The following is a 19,387-nucleotide window of genomic DNA, read 5'->3' as shown; positions in this document are numbered from 1 at the left end:
CCCCTCTTCCTCATCGTCATCTTCATCTTCTTGGCACTTTATATTAAGTTCAGAGGGACAGGACGCAGGACGAAAAACGTCATCTACATAGGAACCATCATCTACATAGGAACCATCATCGGAGTCCTCTCCTTCAGACTCAAATAGCTGTGCCGGAAGACTAGCACCACTAGTAATAGGACTCAAGTGTAGTGGAGCCGGACGTTTGACCACTGAAGCTGTTACCACTGTAAAAGTAGTTGCAGTAGCAAGTGAATGGTGCGTCGTCAATGATCCCGTCGACGAGGTGATCGTAGATGGTATTGTCAAAGCGGGAACCGCTGACGAACGTTTTGGATCTGTCGACGGTGACAGTGTCTTCCTCTTCTCTTTCATTGACGTAGATTTTCACGCCGTTGACGAAGAGGATGTCGTAGTCATTGGTTTCGCCGTCGGCGAGGCAGTTGTCGACTAAGGAGGTATCGTCGGCGTAGATGGCACCGTCGACTAGGGTGTCGCAGTCGACGGGCTGGTCACCGTCGACGAGGATGTTGTTGTCGACAAAGATGAGACCGTCGTCGACTTAGAATGCGTCGACGAAGTCTCCGTCGCCGAATGTTTTTTAGTCAAAGCCGTCGAGGGGACAGATTTGATGGTCGTCGAGATTTTAATAATAGAGGAGATCGGTCTCACCTCTGGAAGCGTCGTCGACGAAGTAGATGTCGTCGTCGTAGTCTTTGTCGACATTGAACACAACATTGAACACGTACAGTGTCGACGGACCTCGTAGTCGTCGACGGACGCGTCGACGAGCCGGCACCCGTTTTTGATGACGAGGGCAGAGCTTGGGACTGCGACGCCAGAGAACCAGGTCCCGTAGGTGTAGAGGCTGGCAGATCCCGTGCGGAGACAGTTTTAGAGACGTCGACGAGTCTCTTTTTCTTCAGAAAAGGAGAAGGCATCTCTGTCTCTGACCCACGCTTAAGAGAGGCCTTAGAATGGAATGAAGACACACTCTCCATATCAGAAGCTGGATTTTCCAAAGTCTTCAACTTCTGTAGCCACAGAAGGAGACGGGCCTCTCGGTCTTTTCAAAGTCTTGGAAGAGAAAGTCCTGCAGAACTTACAGTTCTTTACCTCATGATCCGGGTAAAGACAGTAAATGCACTTACTGTGAGGATCTTCATGAAAAAGGCGAAGCTTTCCACAAGAGGAACATGGCCTGAATAAAGATTTTTTAGTTGAAGACATCTTAAGAGTTGAAATAGCAATGAAAGTACACAAAAACTGAGCAGAGCTCTGGGAGACTCCCTTCACACGACGTGCGGTAGAAAATCTGAGGGCCTGAGCTTCTGAGGAGAAGGTTCTAGAGGGTGCTGCTGCCTGATTGGCTGGAATGCGGACTATTATAATGACTCTGATATGTTACTAAAGTGAATTCTCCCTTTAAGGCTTCTACGGGACTGTTTAGTTCTAGGGTACTTTTAACTTTATTTCTATACTTTATATGTATTACGTTTCATATGTATATGTAGAATTATATATTTTCTATATGTATATATGTATATATATTTTACTACTATTTTATGTACCGTGGGACTCCCACTTCGACGACGGAGAATATTGAAGCATGTGAATCTATGAAAGACACCCCTAATACTGGAGAAACACCCGCTCGGCGAGACAGGGAGGCCCAATGGCCTGAAAAGGTAGCATGTAGGCAGACCCCCTGGGCAGATGCGCGGCCTGCCAGCCATCGTCACGGACTGGGCAGGCACTCTGCCCCTTATGGCCACAAACAGCCTGCAGCCCATTAAGAATCAAATGTAGCAAGAGCCACTTGCTACGGAATGTGTATTCGCAAACCAGGAAATTACAGTTTTTTTGCGCAAAGGCCACTTTTAAAACATGAGCAGCGGCGCAAAAAATGGTCATTTCCTGCTCTCCCAGGATGTGTGTGCGCTTCAATGAGGACACTGCACACTTGGGGTCGCGCACCTCCTTAGAGGGAACACTGGTCTTAACTACTTGACCACACTACCACAAATATAGCACATGGAATTATAAATTTAAGTCCTGTAAACCAATAAGAGTCGTCTGTACTTTTTACATGGTGGGCCCTTACATTGGCACTACAGCATAAAAAGCCAGCTTCCTACAGTACATGCAAGATTCCTCACCAGAATAAAAAAAAAATCAGACCCTTTTATTTATGTAAATCATCCTTCAATCGCCAGAAGGGGGTAAAAAAATAAATCCAGCATTTGGAATGCAAAAGGTCTCGCATTTGCGAGAGTGTAAGCTATTGGCATTGTAAATGACAATGCCTTTTATTTATGCTTTAAAAAACCAAAACATAAATAAAAGGCATTGTCATTTTTAATGCCAAAAGCTCAAACTCTCGCAAGTTCAAGACCTATTGCATTACATATGCTTGTTTGTGTTTACATTGGCACACAAACATGCATCTGTGTCTGGGAAACGTTGCTGAAAAACCCAAGAGCTCACGTTACAGAGTGAGGAATGCCTCCTCCCGGTCACAAACAATTCACAAGCTGGCGCCGCGGCCAGGGCGACTGACGCTGGAATCTGGGGACCACGGTTCGATCCCCGGCTCCGGCGGCAGGTTAGCCCAGCACCATGTGACTCTGGGCAATAGCTCGCTTAATCTTCCCGACGGCCCCCCAGCGCCTAGAGACCCTTACGGGTGATTGTGCGCTTTACAAATGTGGACTTTACTTTATTACGTGCTACAGGATTCCACCTGAATGGAAATACATACAGGTTTATCACACAATCCTGGCGCACCTAATGAGCTTGTGAATTTGTGGGCGCGATACTGCATTCCGTACTGTGTAATGTGAACTCTTGGGCCACTTGGCCCCCTCTTGCGTTTATGCCCAGTACACACGTTCCCTTCAAAACATTTACTGCTAACCCTACAAAGGAACAATTACAAACAAGCATTTGCAATGCAATTAATTAAGTTTGAGCTATTGGCATTGCTAAATATTGTAACACCAACTGCAACAAAAGTCTATTAATTGTAGGCCAAAAAAGTGTGTATTTATTTTTGTAGCAATGGTGGCATGCTGCGCTTTAGATGAATATGTTTAAAAGTAAAGTGCGCCATACTGCGATTGCTACAATAGTTCATTGTGGATGCGTTAACAATTGATGTGTGCACTGATGGCTGGTGGTGTGAGTGCCTGTAGAAATTGTGCACTGATGGCTGGTGGTGTGTGTGCCTGGGGAAAGCGTGCACTGATGGCTGGTGGTGTGTGCCTGGTGAAAGCGTGCACTGACAGCTGGTGGTGTGTGCCTGGTGGAAGGGTGCACTGACGGCTGGTGGTGTGTCCCTGGTGAAAGTGTGCACTGACGGTGTGATTGTGGTTTTGTGGTACATCTACGCGGTAAAGAAGAGTTGAAATCTATATTGTGGGCGACTTATAAAAGATGGAAAGAAAGTTGGTGGTAGCTCATTTGAAATCTTCGACCTCCTTCCTGCGCCAGGGACAATTCTGCGAACAATTGTAGATAAAAGCACCAGATGTTCAGTGATTGACGAATACGGCCTACTTCGCACCATTGCAGCTCCCCCCACCAGAGGCCCCTCGAAGGGGCGACGCACTCTGCCCCGCCTCACCTGAGCATCGCTACTCCAGGAAATCCAGCAATGGTGCGGCCCATAGGGGGCTCCGCAGGAATCCGAAGACGCTCTCTACCACCAATTCTTCAATCTCCGCCATGGTGGTTACTCCAAGGACCGGGCGCTGTCCTGCAGCTTTGTAAGAGGAGAAGGGGCGGGAGGTAAACGAACCCCACACGCACATCTGCTCACAACAACTCCAGCCCAATTGGACTGCAAACGCTTGATTGGGTCGCTACGGCAACGGACGTCATCGAAGGGGATCTCGCGTCACCGAAACGGTTTATTGGCTGAGAGAGTGCAGACTGTAGAGCATCGAGTATTAACACAGCGCATGTGCGAGCCTACTCTATGGCTACATTTCAAGTTTTGACCTGCACGCAGGTTTTGTTTTTAGGGGGAGTTTGTTGTGCCTGGACGATATTTGTGTGCTGCATTATTTTAGCGATAACTCTAACCAGGGTTTGGCGAATCGGCACTATACGAAGCCGATGGGGCTTGCGAACGCTACTTGTGACTTACAAACCGCAGCAACAAGTGTGCCAATACGGGACCCACACCTGGCTCCTTCCCTTCCTCCCACCAACACCAGCTCCGACACAGTTAAAACAAAACCCCGCAGTCCCGCCCCCGAGAAAACAAGCCGTCAGGAGGGCAGTCTAACACCACCATCTTTCTCCGAGGTCATATAGAAATGCCTCGGAGAAACGCCCCGTCATTTTTGGATTCGAGGGCGTGTTTTTCTTTCTCTCCTCTTCCCATTGGCTGGAATGTAAAATTCCAGCCAATGGAAAGAGGAGAGAAAAACTAAAAAACACCCCCCCCCCGAATCCCAAAAAGACAGGGCTTAAATGGAAAGATACCCCTCTCCTCCAATGGCTGGCCTCCGTTTAGGAAGCCAGCCAATGGGGGAGAGGGGCGGGTTTAAGCCCCACACTAAGAAACAGAAGATCTCGTCGGCGAGACTGTGCAAGCGCAGCCTAAGACCTAAAAAATACCTGCAAGAGTGAATTAAAGTGGCCGGGGTGTTACACCCCCCTCCCCCCAACTGGCTTCTGAGCAATATTCTGGGCCCCAGCACTTATTGTTTTACCAATTCATATGCATGCGCCCTCTAATACTTGGAGGGTGGGCTCTTCTAAGATAAAGCATAGATAATACCAGCCGCAGGGGCGCAAGTTCGACTCCGTTGCAACATTTGACCTTCCAAATTCTGATGTAACATTCCACCCGGGCGTTTGTATGTGCATGAGTTTATTACGTGCATATCAACTGATGGGCACGTGTTGACCCGGATTGCAAGTTACATGCGTCTTCTGTGCAATTTACATTAATATGAAGCACCTAAATGCTCTGCATGAAGCACCTGGCGATCGTCTTTCACAGCTGAACTGCTGTGTGGACGAGCATGTGTTTTCTTTCAATTGCGACCGGATTTGGGTGGCTGGGACTTTCTTTTAACGTGGTTGGAGTTTAAGAGATCCAATATATTGGTTTACATTTTAATTGCATTTGTATAGCGCTTACTACCCCTAGTGAGGCGCTAACGTATTATGGCATATAGCATTTTGAGTACATTAAACGCGACTTTGCAGACCCGGACACGCTAGCAGCCTCAACAGAGAGGTCGCAGCAGTGGATGGGACAGAGCTCCGTGCACCGGTGTCTAACGGATTATTCCTCAGAAAGGCCACCGACACCAGGGCTGCGTCGGCAGAGAGGCCAAGCAGGCTGCTTATAACAAGGGCATTTAGAGAGAAGCGGACCTCTGCGGCGGGAGCTGGGCTGAGACCCCCGGTTCTATTCGGACACAAGCCGACCCATCAGGCGCCAGTGGGGGTGACCAGAGGCCACCTGGGTGAGAAGCTGATGGACCTGCCCCAATGGCCCGCGGACGCTCAGCAGCCTCTGCTCGGTGCCAAGCACACTTCACGGGACAGAGCCAGAGTGAGGCGCTGGGACGGAGGGTCTATGCAGAGAATGGACAGGGGCGCAGGCATACCATGGCAAACAGCACAGCAGCACCATTACAATGAGGAAAAGAGCGTGCACATCGACAGACGGCACACAGCAGTCCGCTTCAGGGTACTGAGCCCTACTCTAAGGTCCACGGCACCAGTTCACCGAACCTACTTAGGACATGACTGCATCAAGGGCTCGGCACTGCTACGCACCTTTATACAACAAATTGCGCAGGAACCCTCAAGATTTTAAAAGGTTGTTTAAGAGGTCGATGGTGGGCATACGGCACGTTTTCTGTACATAACTAGGCTTCTCGGCACTGCACACGCCCTCCGTCAGTGTTCGCTCAGGTGAACATAAGAAGTTCAAATAAGTGTCAATAAACAACAAGCCGCCGGCCCAATTTGGAGCGAATTCTGGAAGCGTCATGCCTGTTGTGGGGCGGGACTTCCCGGGGAAGCCCATGCCCACGGAGTGGCTGGCTGATTGGAAAGTGGTGACACGAGGCTCCCATGCCTGAGGGAGAGCCCCGCGGTGATGGATGGAAGTGCGGTGAGTGGGGCTTGGTTGTACCGTGGGGGCTGGTGCGTGTGTTTGTTCTTGAGCGAAGCGATCGAGTACGCGTGCAGTGGCTGGGGTCGGCTGGGGCGTGTGTGTGCGGCTGGGGCGTGTGGGGGTGGCTGGGGCGTGTGTAGGCGGCTGAACGTGTGTAGGCACGTTAAGATTGCAAGCGCGTCTTCACAAGCGTGCAATAGAGTACGTATGCAGCGGCTGGTGCGGGTGTGCGCGCGTTCAAAATGCAAGCGCGTCTTACAAGCGTGGCCACAGACCACAATCTGCTCTTGCACCGGTCTGTACCACTTGGAAAGCAAGTCAATAACAATAGATCTCGCTGGCGACATCGCTTTTGCCCTGCATCGCCAGGCGAGACCTAAAATGTCCCTGAAAACTAAGGATCAAGACAAAAACGGGGAAATAGCTGAAGTTAGGCGCTGCTGCTAAGAGGAAACAAAGGAGGCTCAGGAGGGATGAAGAAGGAATAGTGACCAATTGCAGCCAAGCCTTCTGAAAGGACAATCAGTCACCAATAAAAAGCCAATGGGTGTTCTGTCAGCCCAGTAGTATATACAACAGATCGAGAGACAGCGCATGCGCTGTCAAGGCTCGACGTAAAAAGGAAAGAACACAGGGAGAGGATAATGGAGAAGGAATAGTGATCAATTGCAGCCAAGCCTTCTGAAAGGACAATCAGTCACCAATAAAAAGCCAATGGGCGTTCTGTCAGCCCAGTAGTATATACAACAGATCGAGAGGCAGTGCATGCGCTGTCAAGGCTCGACCTAAAAAGTAAAGAACACGGGGAGAGGATAATGGAAAAGGGGTGCAATAGGAATGAGAACCCAGTTAATGGACTTTCTATTATTTGATTTAACAGCAGAGTTTGGAGAAGGAATTGAATGAGACGGGGTTAATGAAACTGCACCATCTGTCACTAGCTGGCACCTGGCCAATAATTCAGGTAGCTGAGAGACACTGAAAAAGAGACCAAAGATTGAAGGGAGCTATGAAACCGAAATGAAAACAGAATATTAACAGTGAATAGTAGACGTTTTATGAAGGTCTCAATTACAAATTCAGCCTACAAAACAAGGAATACTACTGGAATTTTGCCATATGCACTTCACAAGGAAAGGAGTGTAATAGTCTAGGACGTACCTCCTGAGCAGCAGCACCACTTGTGTCCTAAGTTCCAGACTCTGGGTTCCCTGTTCTTTACTTCCTTTGGCAGGTTTTCATTTGCATCCTATATGTTAACATGTTGTGTGCCCTTATTACAACAAGCATGCTTGAAAATACCAAGACAGTTGCAAGCCAGACATACGGATTCTACTCTGATGCAGTCTCTAAACATGTACTTTTCGGCCATTAAGCCCCTGATCAATCATACACACAGGGTTGGGATTTAGCTAGCTGAGCAAAGTCTTAAAAATGTATGTTTCATAAATCCCACCTGGACACAGACTATGTCATTAGCTTAAGGGACTGTTCACAGAGTGGCACCTGAGTAATATATGGTGTAAAGTACCCCCCTTATACATTTGAAAGATATTGCACGTCACCCCGGAGTTCCGTGACCACATACAGAAGAATGCCAAAGGCAGAGGTCCTTTATAATGTATTTGAACTCTATGACGATTTATATATGGGATAAAGTGACCCATGCCGTACATTATAAGGATACTGCAAGTCACCTAGAAGTTCCATGACCACACAGAGGAACAAGACTGAAGGCAGAGTTCCTTTCTAAGGTTAGGGAACTCAGAGGTGACTTACAATATCCTTATAATATACAGCTGGTGGTACTTTATTCCTTATAATAAACAGTCACATCATCACCTTTCCCACAAATCACAAATCCTTGGTGCACAGTTCTTTCATATAAGAGAAAGCTTGCATAGATGAATAAATATAGAAGAGAATCTTTAGTGTGTGTAAAATTGAACACACAAAAAACTATAATAGATAATTGCTGCAAAAAGTTATTAGAATCAATTTAATACAAGTCATTTAAAAACAAAACTCAAAAGTAAAAACAGAGAAAGATTCTAACTTTTCTATAGCTACCTTAGGAGTGTACTAAATAAATATGTTGCCATAAATCGCCCCTTTCAGATTGTCATTGTATTGCAGGATAAAGAAGAGCAATGTTTTGTTTTTGCTGTTTAAACAACTGCTTTAATTATGCTCTGTGACCTGACCTGCCTTTCACTTCGGCTGTTGGCTCTGGCAGCAGGTACTGTGACATCAGAACTCAACTGAAAAAAGTTATTACAGTTTGTTTTCAACGTGATTCCTTTATAAATCGGTGACTGAGCAAGTCACAAGACACCAATTATCTAAAAAATTAAAGACAGGCTTTTAATACATGGATTGTAGAATCACAGGTGTAATAATATCCTTCTAACATAGGGCTCTCTATTTTATTCCTTGCCAGGTAAAGGGATTTCTTAAAATGTACAACTGCGATCACCATCAGACTTTGCTGACCCCAGACAAACGCTACCAATCCTGCCTACACTGAATCTCATAGCCCTTTGCATGTTTGTGCTGCACTATTCACTAGATCTGAAGTGGATTTTTAAAGTCTTCAGCCTTTGGCTTTTTTCACTTCACCCTTCCGCTTCCTAGAGAATCACTGCTGTGAGCACACAACATTGTTTTTACTATGAAATTGCACTAATTGCCAGGCAATGCTGTTAAATCTCTTATTTTGAGGTGTAGAAATGAAGAGCCAAACTTTTCAGTCTTATATGGCATCAGCAAGACGCATTTTCAAGTTTGCATGGTCTATGCTGTTATTTTTACTCTACAGAAATTGATAAAAATGTTATGACAGATGCTATCTGTAATTTTTATCTTAATTTGTTTAAATTCATGGAATGTGATGCTGTTTTTATTTGCACTGGTCACTTTAATGAACTTGATTGTCTAAATAAAGTATATTTTGATTTGATTTATTCCTTATAATACCTGGTTACACCATCACCCAAGCATCTTAACTCCTTGTTGTCGTGCTCTTTTATATGAAAGACCGTATATTTGTAGACCTGAAGAATAAAAGTCTGAATGCAAAATTAAATACCAAAAAAGCAGTTAGTGTCTTGTTGCAAACATATACTAGAATTAGTTTAGTTTAACTGGGATTATAAAAGTGCTATTATCTCTCAATTCTAGGAACATGCAGAGATTCTATCTTTCTTTGAATGGCCAACACTCTCCAAAAAATAAACCGATTACTTTAAATATCTTCCTGCTCTCCACTGTTTATTTACAGGAAAGCTGGTCGGAACAAAGGAAGGGCAGTTATCCTTTCTGTTCAAACTACAGCTAGAATTATGGTCAGTCTGCCTTTAATCTTGGCTGCTGGGAGCAGGCATTCTGGAGTCAAATCTGAACTGTAGTAAGTTATTGCAATGGAGCAGCTATGTCATTTCGTTGCGATTAGAGATGTCACAACGTGATTGTAATAAGGAAATTAAACAGGCATTTAAACAGGATTATTAGAATCAGCACTGTTCTTTACCTGGGACAGTGTCTCTTCAACCCCCTCCCCCCTTTGCACTACACATTGTTGCCAGTGGGACTCCTCCATGTGTAAATCCTCCGTTAGCAAAATTATAATTCTATTTCTTGATCATTTTTAACATTCACACTCATGAGTGGCTCAGTGCAGAACCCTGTCCTGTTGCTGCGACAGAAGATTCTCAAAGAGGTAGCATGACTGGAGTACCAATGGTAATGCTCAACAGCTCGGGAAACCCTACTCTTTGCCCAATCCGGAGCCACAAGAATGACTTGGGCCTGATTGTTCCTTATCTTCTTGAGAACTCTGGGCACCAGTGGTATTGGCGTAAAGGTGTATAGAAGGACATAGCTCCACTCGAGAAACTCCAGCACACAAAACTGCTGACACTGCACGTTCTGTGCAGTGGCAAACTAATTTAACAAAGGCTCTCCCAACTACTGAAAGAAACCTTGCACCTCTTCTGGATGGCGACGTCATTCGTGATCTGCTAGCCTTCTTTGGTGTTCTTCTGATCTGCTGTTCAGAGATGTAACCAGGTGCTGAACCACCAGGGAAATGCCCTGACATTCCAACCATGTCCAGTGGCACAGTGCCTCTTGACACAGGGTCCATGACCCCACCCGCCCTGTTTGTTGCAGTACCACATGGCGGCGGTGTTCTCTGTGAACACCTGCACCAGCCTTCCCTCGAAGAAAGAAGGGCATGTATTGACAAACTATTAGCCTGAAGCTCCAACTGGTTTATGTGGAGCTCAGACTCTGCCACAGAGAGAGCTTCGATCTCCACCTCTCCCAGTTGGCCGCCCCAGCCCAGAAATGACGCATCTGTCACTACTCAGTTCCAAACTTTATTGTATATTATTACCCTGTATGCCTACTATTTTTCTTATGTATTTCTTGTAAATGTTGCTTGTGTTGCTGTGCAAACTTTGTAAAGCGCTCTGAAGCACTTGGGTCAAGTCTACGTTATATAAAAACGAAAATAAAAAAATAAATACTGTTCAAAATGGTTGGGGAAGGGAGAGGGGTCTGCCACGGACCCAATCACAGTTCGTTAACCACAACTGCAGGTCTTTTGCATTCCCCTACAAGATCTGGACCATGTCCGAGACTTCCCTGATGCAGCGCCCACTGGGCCTTTATGTCCCAATGCAGAGCCTGCATATGCCAACGGATGCTGGAGGCCATGAAGCCCAACAGCCTCAGTCAGTCGCACCGAAATCCAAGACAGAGGCTAAAACATAAGGATCACAGTCCGAATATCCTGGACTGTCCTGGTTGTTGAATATGCAGACACACTGCTGCTTGAAAGGGCAGAAGCTTGGTAGCTAAGGGTTACTTATGACCAGAGGTGAAGACGGAACCTGACAGAGAAATTCTGCTTTGTATGCTAGGACAGTGATGATTCTAAAAATCTTAACATAAGAGTGCCCTTTCCTCCTTTTTAGGTCGAGCCTAGTGGCAGCACGCATTCACTGCTCACTCTGCGAGGCATGAAGTAGTCTAGTATTCTGTGGAAGCCTAGCCTTCTCTCTGCTCATATTTTTGATTGGCTGGTGTCATTGTCCTTGGTAAATGCTGGCTTCCGATTGATAAGGAGGCTTGTTAGTCCCTCCTTGTTATCGCCCTGTAACCATTTGTTACCTCCCATGAGGACTGGATCTTTTACTTGTGGCGTTACACGGTCTCCTTCATAAATCGGTAAGCAATATTTCGTTTTTATTTGCAGCGCGGTCCGCTTTCACTTAAGCGGTTGCGCTTGTTGATTTAATTGATTTGCCGGGGGGGCTGAAAGGGAGCATTTCTAATCACTAATCTAACAAGCATTTGCAATGTAATAGGTAATAGGTCTTGCATTTACGCGAGTTTGAGCTATTGACATTGCAAATAAAGCCTTTCATTATTGTTTTCGTTTTAAAACATAAATAAAAGGCATTGTCATTTACAATGCCAATAGCTTAAACTCGCGTAAATACGGGACCTATTGCAAACGCTTGTTTATATTTGAAGTTTACTTTTGGAGTGGTGTTTGTTTTCAGACAAAAGTTCTTGAACAGTAACTGAGTTGGTTTAATTGGCTTTGTTAAACTAAATACTTCCTCACATTAATATGTATACTTTAGAATCACATTTGTGGAAATATAAAATGTGCACCAGGATTCTACTACATATAATCATCACAGAAAATATCACGATACAGAGTCCATTTTAAACTGAGCACAAAACATTGCAGACCTGTTTGAGACAACAGACATGAACACATTTCAAACACAGAAAGGTGGTTGGAGGGATGTGCATTAGCTACATGTATCCAACTTCATTATGAATATGATACATTATTGGATTACCTCACTCAAGCTAGAAGAACACTTACTGAAGATGGAAGACCTGGAGGCACTTTCCTAACCTTCTTGGGCTGTGCATCTGTGAATAAAAAAGAAAATACATCCAATTCGGTGATAAGGATACTGAATAATAGTTAACTCAAGAGTCGAGCAGCACATTACAGGAACCAGTAAAGCATAGAAGCAACCAAGACTCTACACATTCAATGGCACAACTGTAACAAGGGTCCAGTACCATCTATGCAATCACTGAATGGGTGGATAATTTGACACCAGCCTAGGCTCAAACTTCAGCTATGCTTAACTTCATAAAAGTAAAAATCCCTAAATTCAATTTTCCACCAGGCAAAAAACGGTCCTTCCTAATGTAGCCTTTATTGAAGTTTTCTTCGAATGTCATTCTCCAAGTCAATGGTGACCCACAGAGTGGGGCCCCAGGAGGCATAAGAAGAAAATGTGTCTTCAGGACATTCACATAACTAGTCTCAGCTTACTGCTGAATCTCAAACTCCTTCATTGATGCAGGAAATTAAGAATCCTGAGCACACCAAACCCTACAAGAAAATATTTGTTTTATTGCTGGTTGGTCAACAGAGTGCTTAATACCACTGCTCCTTAAATCCCCCTCCCGACTTCTCCCCCAAAAAATAGGTATGACCTCTGGTTTCTTTGAGAGTCGTTCTCTTAAAACACCTTACTAGAGAGCATGGACGCAGAATTAGGATTCTGTCAATCATTATCTCTGCAATTGAAAATATTCAATCAAAATTATATTGCTAATAGTATTTCTAGCACCTATAATCCGCCAAAACAGTTTTTCTATTCCAAACGTTTTACCTGTGCTCCTCATTGCTATTTTATCTAAAATATCTGGCAAACCGAGTACTTTAGCTCTAAATTTGGAAAAAAAACAAGTACACTATTGTTCCTTCTGCTCGAATTTGAACATGTCACTGAAGACACAGTAGAATCAGTGGGTGCCAGTTCAAATCTTTCAATATGCCCTACCTGACATCTTTAATTAGACAATGTAAATCTGGTTCCCCACTTGACTGCATTCCATTTAAAGACATCTCCCAACTCAGATTTTTTTAGCCTTTGCTTACTATACATGATTGATGCTTTTTTTAAATCAGGAATTGTCCCAAGCCCTTTTATAAAGAAAATGGTAGTTACACCACATGAAAACGCCTATCTTGACCCTAGGACAGTTCAACTCCCACCCCATCATCCTTCTCACTGCTGTGACCAAGATTATAGTCACCAATTCCTTGACTCCTAAAACAACTTCCTTCAATCTTAAAACATCTTACATGATTACCAAGTTGGTTTTAGACCCAATATGATTCAGACTGTGGTGGACAATCGTCGACTGGTCGCAAATACTATACCTTCGGTCGTATTTTGTCTTTATCCGTACACTGCCTTCGACATTAGTAAACACAAGATATTTAGAACTCCAAGATGTGGACTAACTTGGTTAAAATCCTAAACAGAATGATTTTTTCTGTTTTTTTTGCCAGAACCTATCTTCTGTTAAGCCTCTCTCCTATGGAGTCCCATAAGGTTCCCCTCTGCCACTAATTGTTTAATATCGCCATGATGCCCTTAACACCACTGTTCACTCCTCTGACCTCAATCTGTACACCTGTGCTGATGATACACAGCATAGGCAATGATTAATATGGATAAAACTGAGATACTTATATCTAGGACCAGCAACAGCAGTACTTTTGAGTTGCCCTCTACTACAGCAAAAAGCTTAAGAGTCTAGATTAATGCCACCTTGAAGTTGACCAATCGATCAGCAGTGGCTTCAACTTGTAACTTTTGCCTGCATCCATCACCTTTCCCTGGTCCTACATATATTAAATACCCAATGGGGTACCACCCTCAGCAGATCAGACATCACTGGAGCAATGTTGGCCTACTGAAACGATCCATACTTAAATACTAAGATTTCCTTTGCTCATCGTCCCATCTATATAAAATCAGGCATGCATATTAGTTTTTAGAGCACCTACATTCTGCCCGGCCTCTGCCATTTGTAAATTTTTCACTATCTTTGCCTACAACAGCAGATTACGTTCACAGTATTATGCGTAGGCCATCACTACCTTTGTGGTAGGACTCGTGAATTCATCTCCACAAGTTTTAAGAGTTAATTACCTTCAAGAAACCTTTGTTTCTCAAAAACATTTTGCAGTGTGCCACCAAATTTCCAAAGTCATAGATTTGTGGTTATTCTTATTCAGTCACCTCATCAACTCTCTGGAACAAACTACCAATACAGCACCAGCCCTGCTCCAAATATCTAGCATTCTAGGTTTATGCGGATATCATAAACCACAAGACTGAAGTCAGAGTGGTTTGTAAATGTCACCAGAGACCCAAAAACATGACCTTTTTACACATACTGCCTACTATGTACTTTGAATATTACATTATTTTAGATCTATATTATTATATATAAAAGGTTTAGATTGGAAAAGCTGTTCCTTTCAACGACCAGCTATCAATAGTCCTGACTGGTCTTGGAATGTTTGTTTTGTCTAGCTTCAATGAATCGTAAAAACAAGACAATGGCGATGGCAAGAGGTGTTATGAGAATGTGGTTGCAGTTTGTATCTTATTTACTACATACTTTGCAGACTGACAAAAAAATTTCACATGCAAATAGATGAAAATATGGTCAGACAAAGCGCAACATAATTTGCCTTTTTTCCAGCATTATTTTAGATCACCTCACCACATGATATGGTCCACCATTACAGACTCCTTGTAGCCTTGACAATAATAAAGCTCTGCTGTCTGGATTGAAGGCTAGCTACTCTATTGAAAGTGAAAGCGTGAATTTTGAAACTTCCTAACAATTAAAAACTACTAGAGCACAGACATCCTGCAGGAGTGACATTTTGTCCACCATTTTCTGCAATCACATTAGGTTTACTGTTGGCACAGTTCATATGCATACACATATACTCAAACACCAATAAAAAAGCCAATTTGAAAAAAATAAAAAACATTCGACAGCCATTATTGGGCTTTACTGACCAGATTTCATTTCTTATCTTAAACAAAAAGCCATTTATTATGATTATTATTATTAGGAGCTTATAAAGCGCACTTTTACCCAAGGGAGTCTTGGCGCTACACTCTGACTCACCGGAGACAAACGGGGGCCTATTCCCTAAATAACCATGTCTTCAATCCCTTTCTAAAAGAGAGGAGCTCCGAGGCATTCCTAAGATGCGTCAGCAGGCTGTTCAAGGCTTTCGCTGCACAGTAGGAAAAGCGGTTTCCTCCCCCACCTGGCCTTTTTTTTCCGAGGCACCGCTACTAGACTGCCTCCAGAGGAGCGCAATGCTCTCCCTGGAACATACCATTCAAAGCACCTGCTCAAAAACTCTGGGCCAGTGCCTCTCAATGATTTGAAGACAGTGCAAAGAGCTTTGAATTGTGCTAGTCTTGTTACTGGCAACCAGTGCAGTTGCCGGAGCCCCTCTTGTACAGAGGCAAACCTTGGGATGCCTATTAGCAGTCTCGCCGCTGCGTTTTGTACAAGCTGTAATCTGTACAAATGGTTTTTTTTAGATTCAGGTACAAACTGTTGCAATAGTCCAAGCGCGACAGAATGAGGGCTGAGACTGCGGTCCTGAAGCCATCTGCTGGAAGAAAAAATAAAATTGTCAGTATCCGAAAGATATAGAAGCAGGTCAATACCACTCCATCAACCTGGTCCCCGAAATCAAGTTTCTGGTTCATGATCACCCAAAAAATTTTTGCTTTACCAGATGGGGCTGGTAGCATTCCCATGGCTTCAGGCCACAAATCGGGCGTCCAGGTATTAGGTTTGTTCCCAAATATAATGACCTTGGTCTTGCCTGAATTCAATTTTAGGCAGTTAGAGGCCATCCAACCAGAGATGTCTTTCAGCCAGTCATGACCACTGTTCCCAAAAAGCCCGCCCGCGCACCTAGGTACACCAGAGCGCACAGTTCTGTGTGTGTGGCGCACACACACAACCTCCCCCCCCCCCCCCCCCCCCCCCGAGACCATTCGCGGTGAGAAAAAAAAAACGGGCATTTCCAAGTTGCATTGAAGAGCCATTTAGCAAGTGCTCAGAGCACTTGCTAAATTTCCTTTGTTTTCTCCTGCCGGTCTCATTGTGTACTTTTGTTTAAGTATTGGTGTTAATTTCAGAGCCCGTCATGAGCTGCGATTAACATGAATGCTTTAAACCAAAGCACACAATCTGCCCACAGCCGCACTCCAGAAAACGAAAGGAATGCAGCACCAAACACAGTGTGCGCTTTTAGAATCACCTATTAAGAGAAGAAATGCAACAAGCTACAAACACAGCACACGATGTGTTTGTAGATTTGTTGCATTTCTTCTCTTAATAGAGCTGAGCTGCAGGGTGATTGTGTGCCCTTTTTAAAGTTTCCATGTCAATTGCAGCTCATGACAGGGCGCTGCCATTAACATGAAAGCATTAACAAAGGCACACAAAATATTTTGGAAGTCAGTATTGCCGCACACCAACAACCATTCAGTTCTACTTCCCACTGGTGCTACTCATACACCAACATCTGTTGCCCGGAGAGCATTAACAAATGAGGCTTCATAATGTCAGAGTGCACCTCCCATTTATTATTCATGTAGCTGTCCTTTTAAGGTTTGTGTAGAGTTATTTTACATGCATTACCTGAAGATGATTCACCAACTAAAATTGTGAACGAATAAGAATATTTTGAACTTTTTTAGGCACATCTTTGCCCCTGTCCCCCAACACTCAGATACTGAACCCTGTACACTTAGTTGTCAATCCTGTGTGATAGTCAACTGACCAAAACAAGTGACTGTCAACCTGAGCCAGCAGAGAGTGTCTTTAAAGAGGGGCCAGCTGCGGATCATTGGGCTTCTGGTAGTGTGCGAGGATGATCGCAGATGGTGCTCCCCGAAATGCAGCACAGCAGGCCGTTTTCAGTGTGTGCTCTCCTCTGAGAAGGTGGCTGCGCAGCATGGCTCTGTGGTTCATGCGATGGGCAGGACTGCTGTAGGCGTGCATACTACCAGGATAAAATAATGTGCTCTGGGGTCAGTGACACGTAAAGAGGCCGTGTTCTAAAATGTGCAAAGAAAAGCATGCTAAAATATATATCCACCCTGAACGGCCCAGCCATGCAAAATGTTCAATTCATTCAAATTACACTAATCTGACATGTAATTTGAACTGAAACATAGTTAAATAACCGGTCAGGCCCGCACTTCTATGTCTCTCCATTATGGCTTTAAGACTGCAGCCATAAATCCTACCTGGATGGAAGTGTTGTAGTTCTATTCAGGGATGATATCAGCTGCATGTTTATTAGAACACAAGTTTGCATCTAATGAGTGGTTGACAACGTGGAATTTGTAGATGCCATACAGATACTAACTCTGAGCTGCCTTCTGGTCTAACGTCCTCTGGGGGAATGCTGCTATAGACTTGATTTAGTTTTATGTGCGGCTGACTCGAAACCCTGCACAGTGGCATTGTCTCAGTCACAGATCGGATGGCCCCAGTGGAGAATAACTATGGGAAGCCGGCTGTTCGTGGTGCTTTTAAGTATGACCTAAGTACAGGGTCCGACCCATGCACACGTGACAGCAGCTTGCTGACTTTTAGTCAGCAACATTAACACTGAGCAGCCCATGCTGGCTATATGTCTAAGAGGCTAGGGTGAAAGCAAATAGAGAGTGGAAACGGTGCGTCAGACCTGCTACCCGCAAGCACAACAACCACTCAGCACTGCGCAATTCTGAAAATAATGTTAGCTCTTCTAGTGGCTGCCGTTAGAACCCCGTCATGGTGTGAAGTACAATCTGCTCAACAGCACAGAGCAGCAGGCACCGATGGGTCTGACAATGACGAGAGGTGCTCCTTGTCTGCTCTGGCGGAGGGGGCAGCTGGCCCAGCAAAGAAAAATTAAGGTGCCGCCCACAGCCTCAGTGACTGCTTCAGGTCACCAATCAAGCACTGCAGTGAATGTTATTGTTTATAACACCCCTCACAATATTAATGTTGTTGACTGAAAGTCAACAAACTGCTCAGTCATGTGTGCGTGGGTTGGGGGCTCAATTCATAGTGTGCTAAGAGACCACATCCACGTGTTATGTGAAAGAACCTTAAAGGCCTAGCGTGGCTTGAGTAGACCCTGCCTAGTCACTGAGTCACTGTCAGCTGAGAGCAGAATGCAGCCTGAGGAGAGCAGCGAGCTAAGGCTCAGGCTGACATCGTAAATTAAATTTACATCTATTTTCAAGAATAGAAGCCGGTGGCATTACAGACCTCACTGTGAGCCGTCAGCCATGACGACGAGCCTCCACCAGCCTACTCTGGTCGCAGGGCATGAGGGAGGTGCAGGCAGCTATCAGCCGCAGAACTCCTTAGAAACAACTGCACCCGCTGCCTGGTCCGCGCACTACGCATCCCAGCCTGGCCTGCCGCCTAGTAACTTGTCATCTCTGCAAAGGAACAATGTTGCTGTCAACTGACGAGAATGCCTGCGCGGTGCGGCCGCCACGAGCGCAGCTCTGAGCTCAGCCTGGAAACGCAACTGGACTCGGGCATGGATTTCATGTATACTTAGTATAAATGTAACACCAGGAGGGCAGAGCAGTGCACTGCACAGTGTAGTTCCACACAATCTGTGGCTGTCAGACCAGCACGTGGTCTGTCATACTTTGCTCAGAGAGTGCAATAGCAGCGCTCCCCCTTCCAGCTTGTCAGCAACTTCACAGCACTATAAATGCGTGACTTTTTATTTTAGTGCGGTGATGTGGATCAACACAAAAATGCGTTCGTCCCACGCCTGATGCGTGATCCTTGGCAGGGCTTCCCAATCACCCCACAGCTGCACTCTATTAAAGGAAGAAATGCAGCAAGCCTACAAGCGCGGCATGTGCTTTCAGTTGAAATAAGCTTAAAAGTGGAAGCACAAACCATTTGTCTCTGAGCTATGCAGCTCTGTCGTCAGCACTTCTCCTCCCTTTTTCCACAAGAGCAGTTCAATGAATGGCAAAATATCCTAATTTGCTAATGTTTTCTATATAATTTTAGTTCTGCAATATATACTGCATAATGAATCATCTGCTGCATAATTTGACGCTTTTAACAAATAAATTGTTCGTAGCTCAAACTGATAAAATGTTACTAAAAAATGTGACTTGTGCTTCTGCAAAGTGGACGGCCCTTTGCAAAGGTTGACTGATCACCTTTGTCACTGCTGGATTTTTATGTTAGACCGGTATTAATAAGTCAATTTTTTTCCAGAGACTGTTAGCATGTGAAAAATGTAGAAATAATAAAGTATCAGAAAAT

General features: G+C 44.7%; 1 protein-coding gene across 6 annotated transcripts in view; it reads right to left on the bottom strand.

Moving 5' to 3' along the window:
- Positions 1-19,387, bottom strand: part of TCF3 (transcription factor 3) — a 620,473-nt gene that overhangs the window by 360,781 nt on the left and 240,305 nt on the right. For all 6 annotated transcript variants that reach the window (XM_078670855.1, XM_078670856.1, XM_078670859.1 and 3 more), the window contains exon 8: positions 12,051-12,100. In XM_078670855.1, coding sequence (XP_078526981.1) covers positions 12,051-12,100 — 50 coding nt within the window. The remainder of the gene's footprint in view (positions 1-12,050; positions 12,101-19,387) is intronic.

This window comes from Lissotriton helveticus, chromosome 12, assembly GCF_964261635.1.
Source record: "Lissotriton helveticus chromosome 12, aLisHel1.1, whole genome shotgun sequence".
Taxonomy (NCBI): Eukaryota; Metazoa; Chordata; class Amphibia; order Caudata; family Salamandridae; genus Lissotriton; species Lissotriton helveticus.
This window is presented reverse-complemented; position numbering and strand designations above follow the sequence as displayed.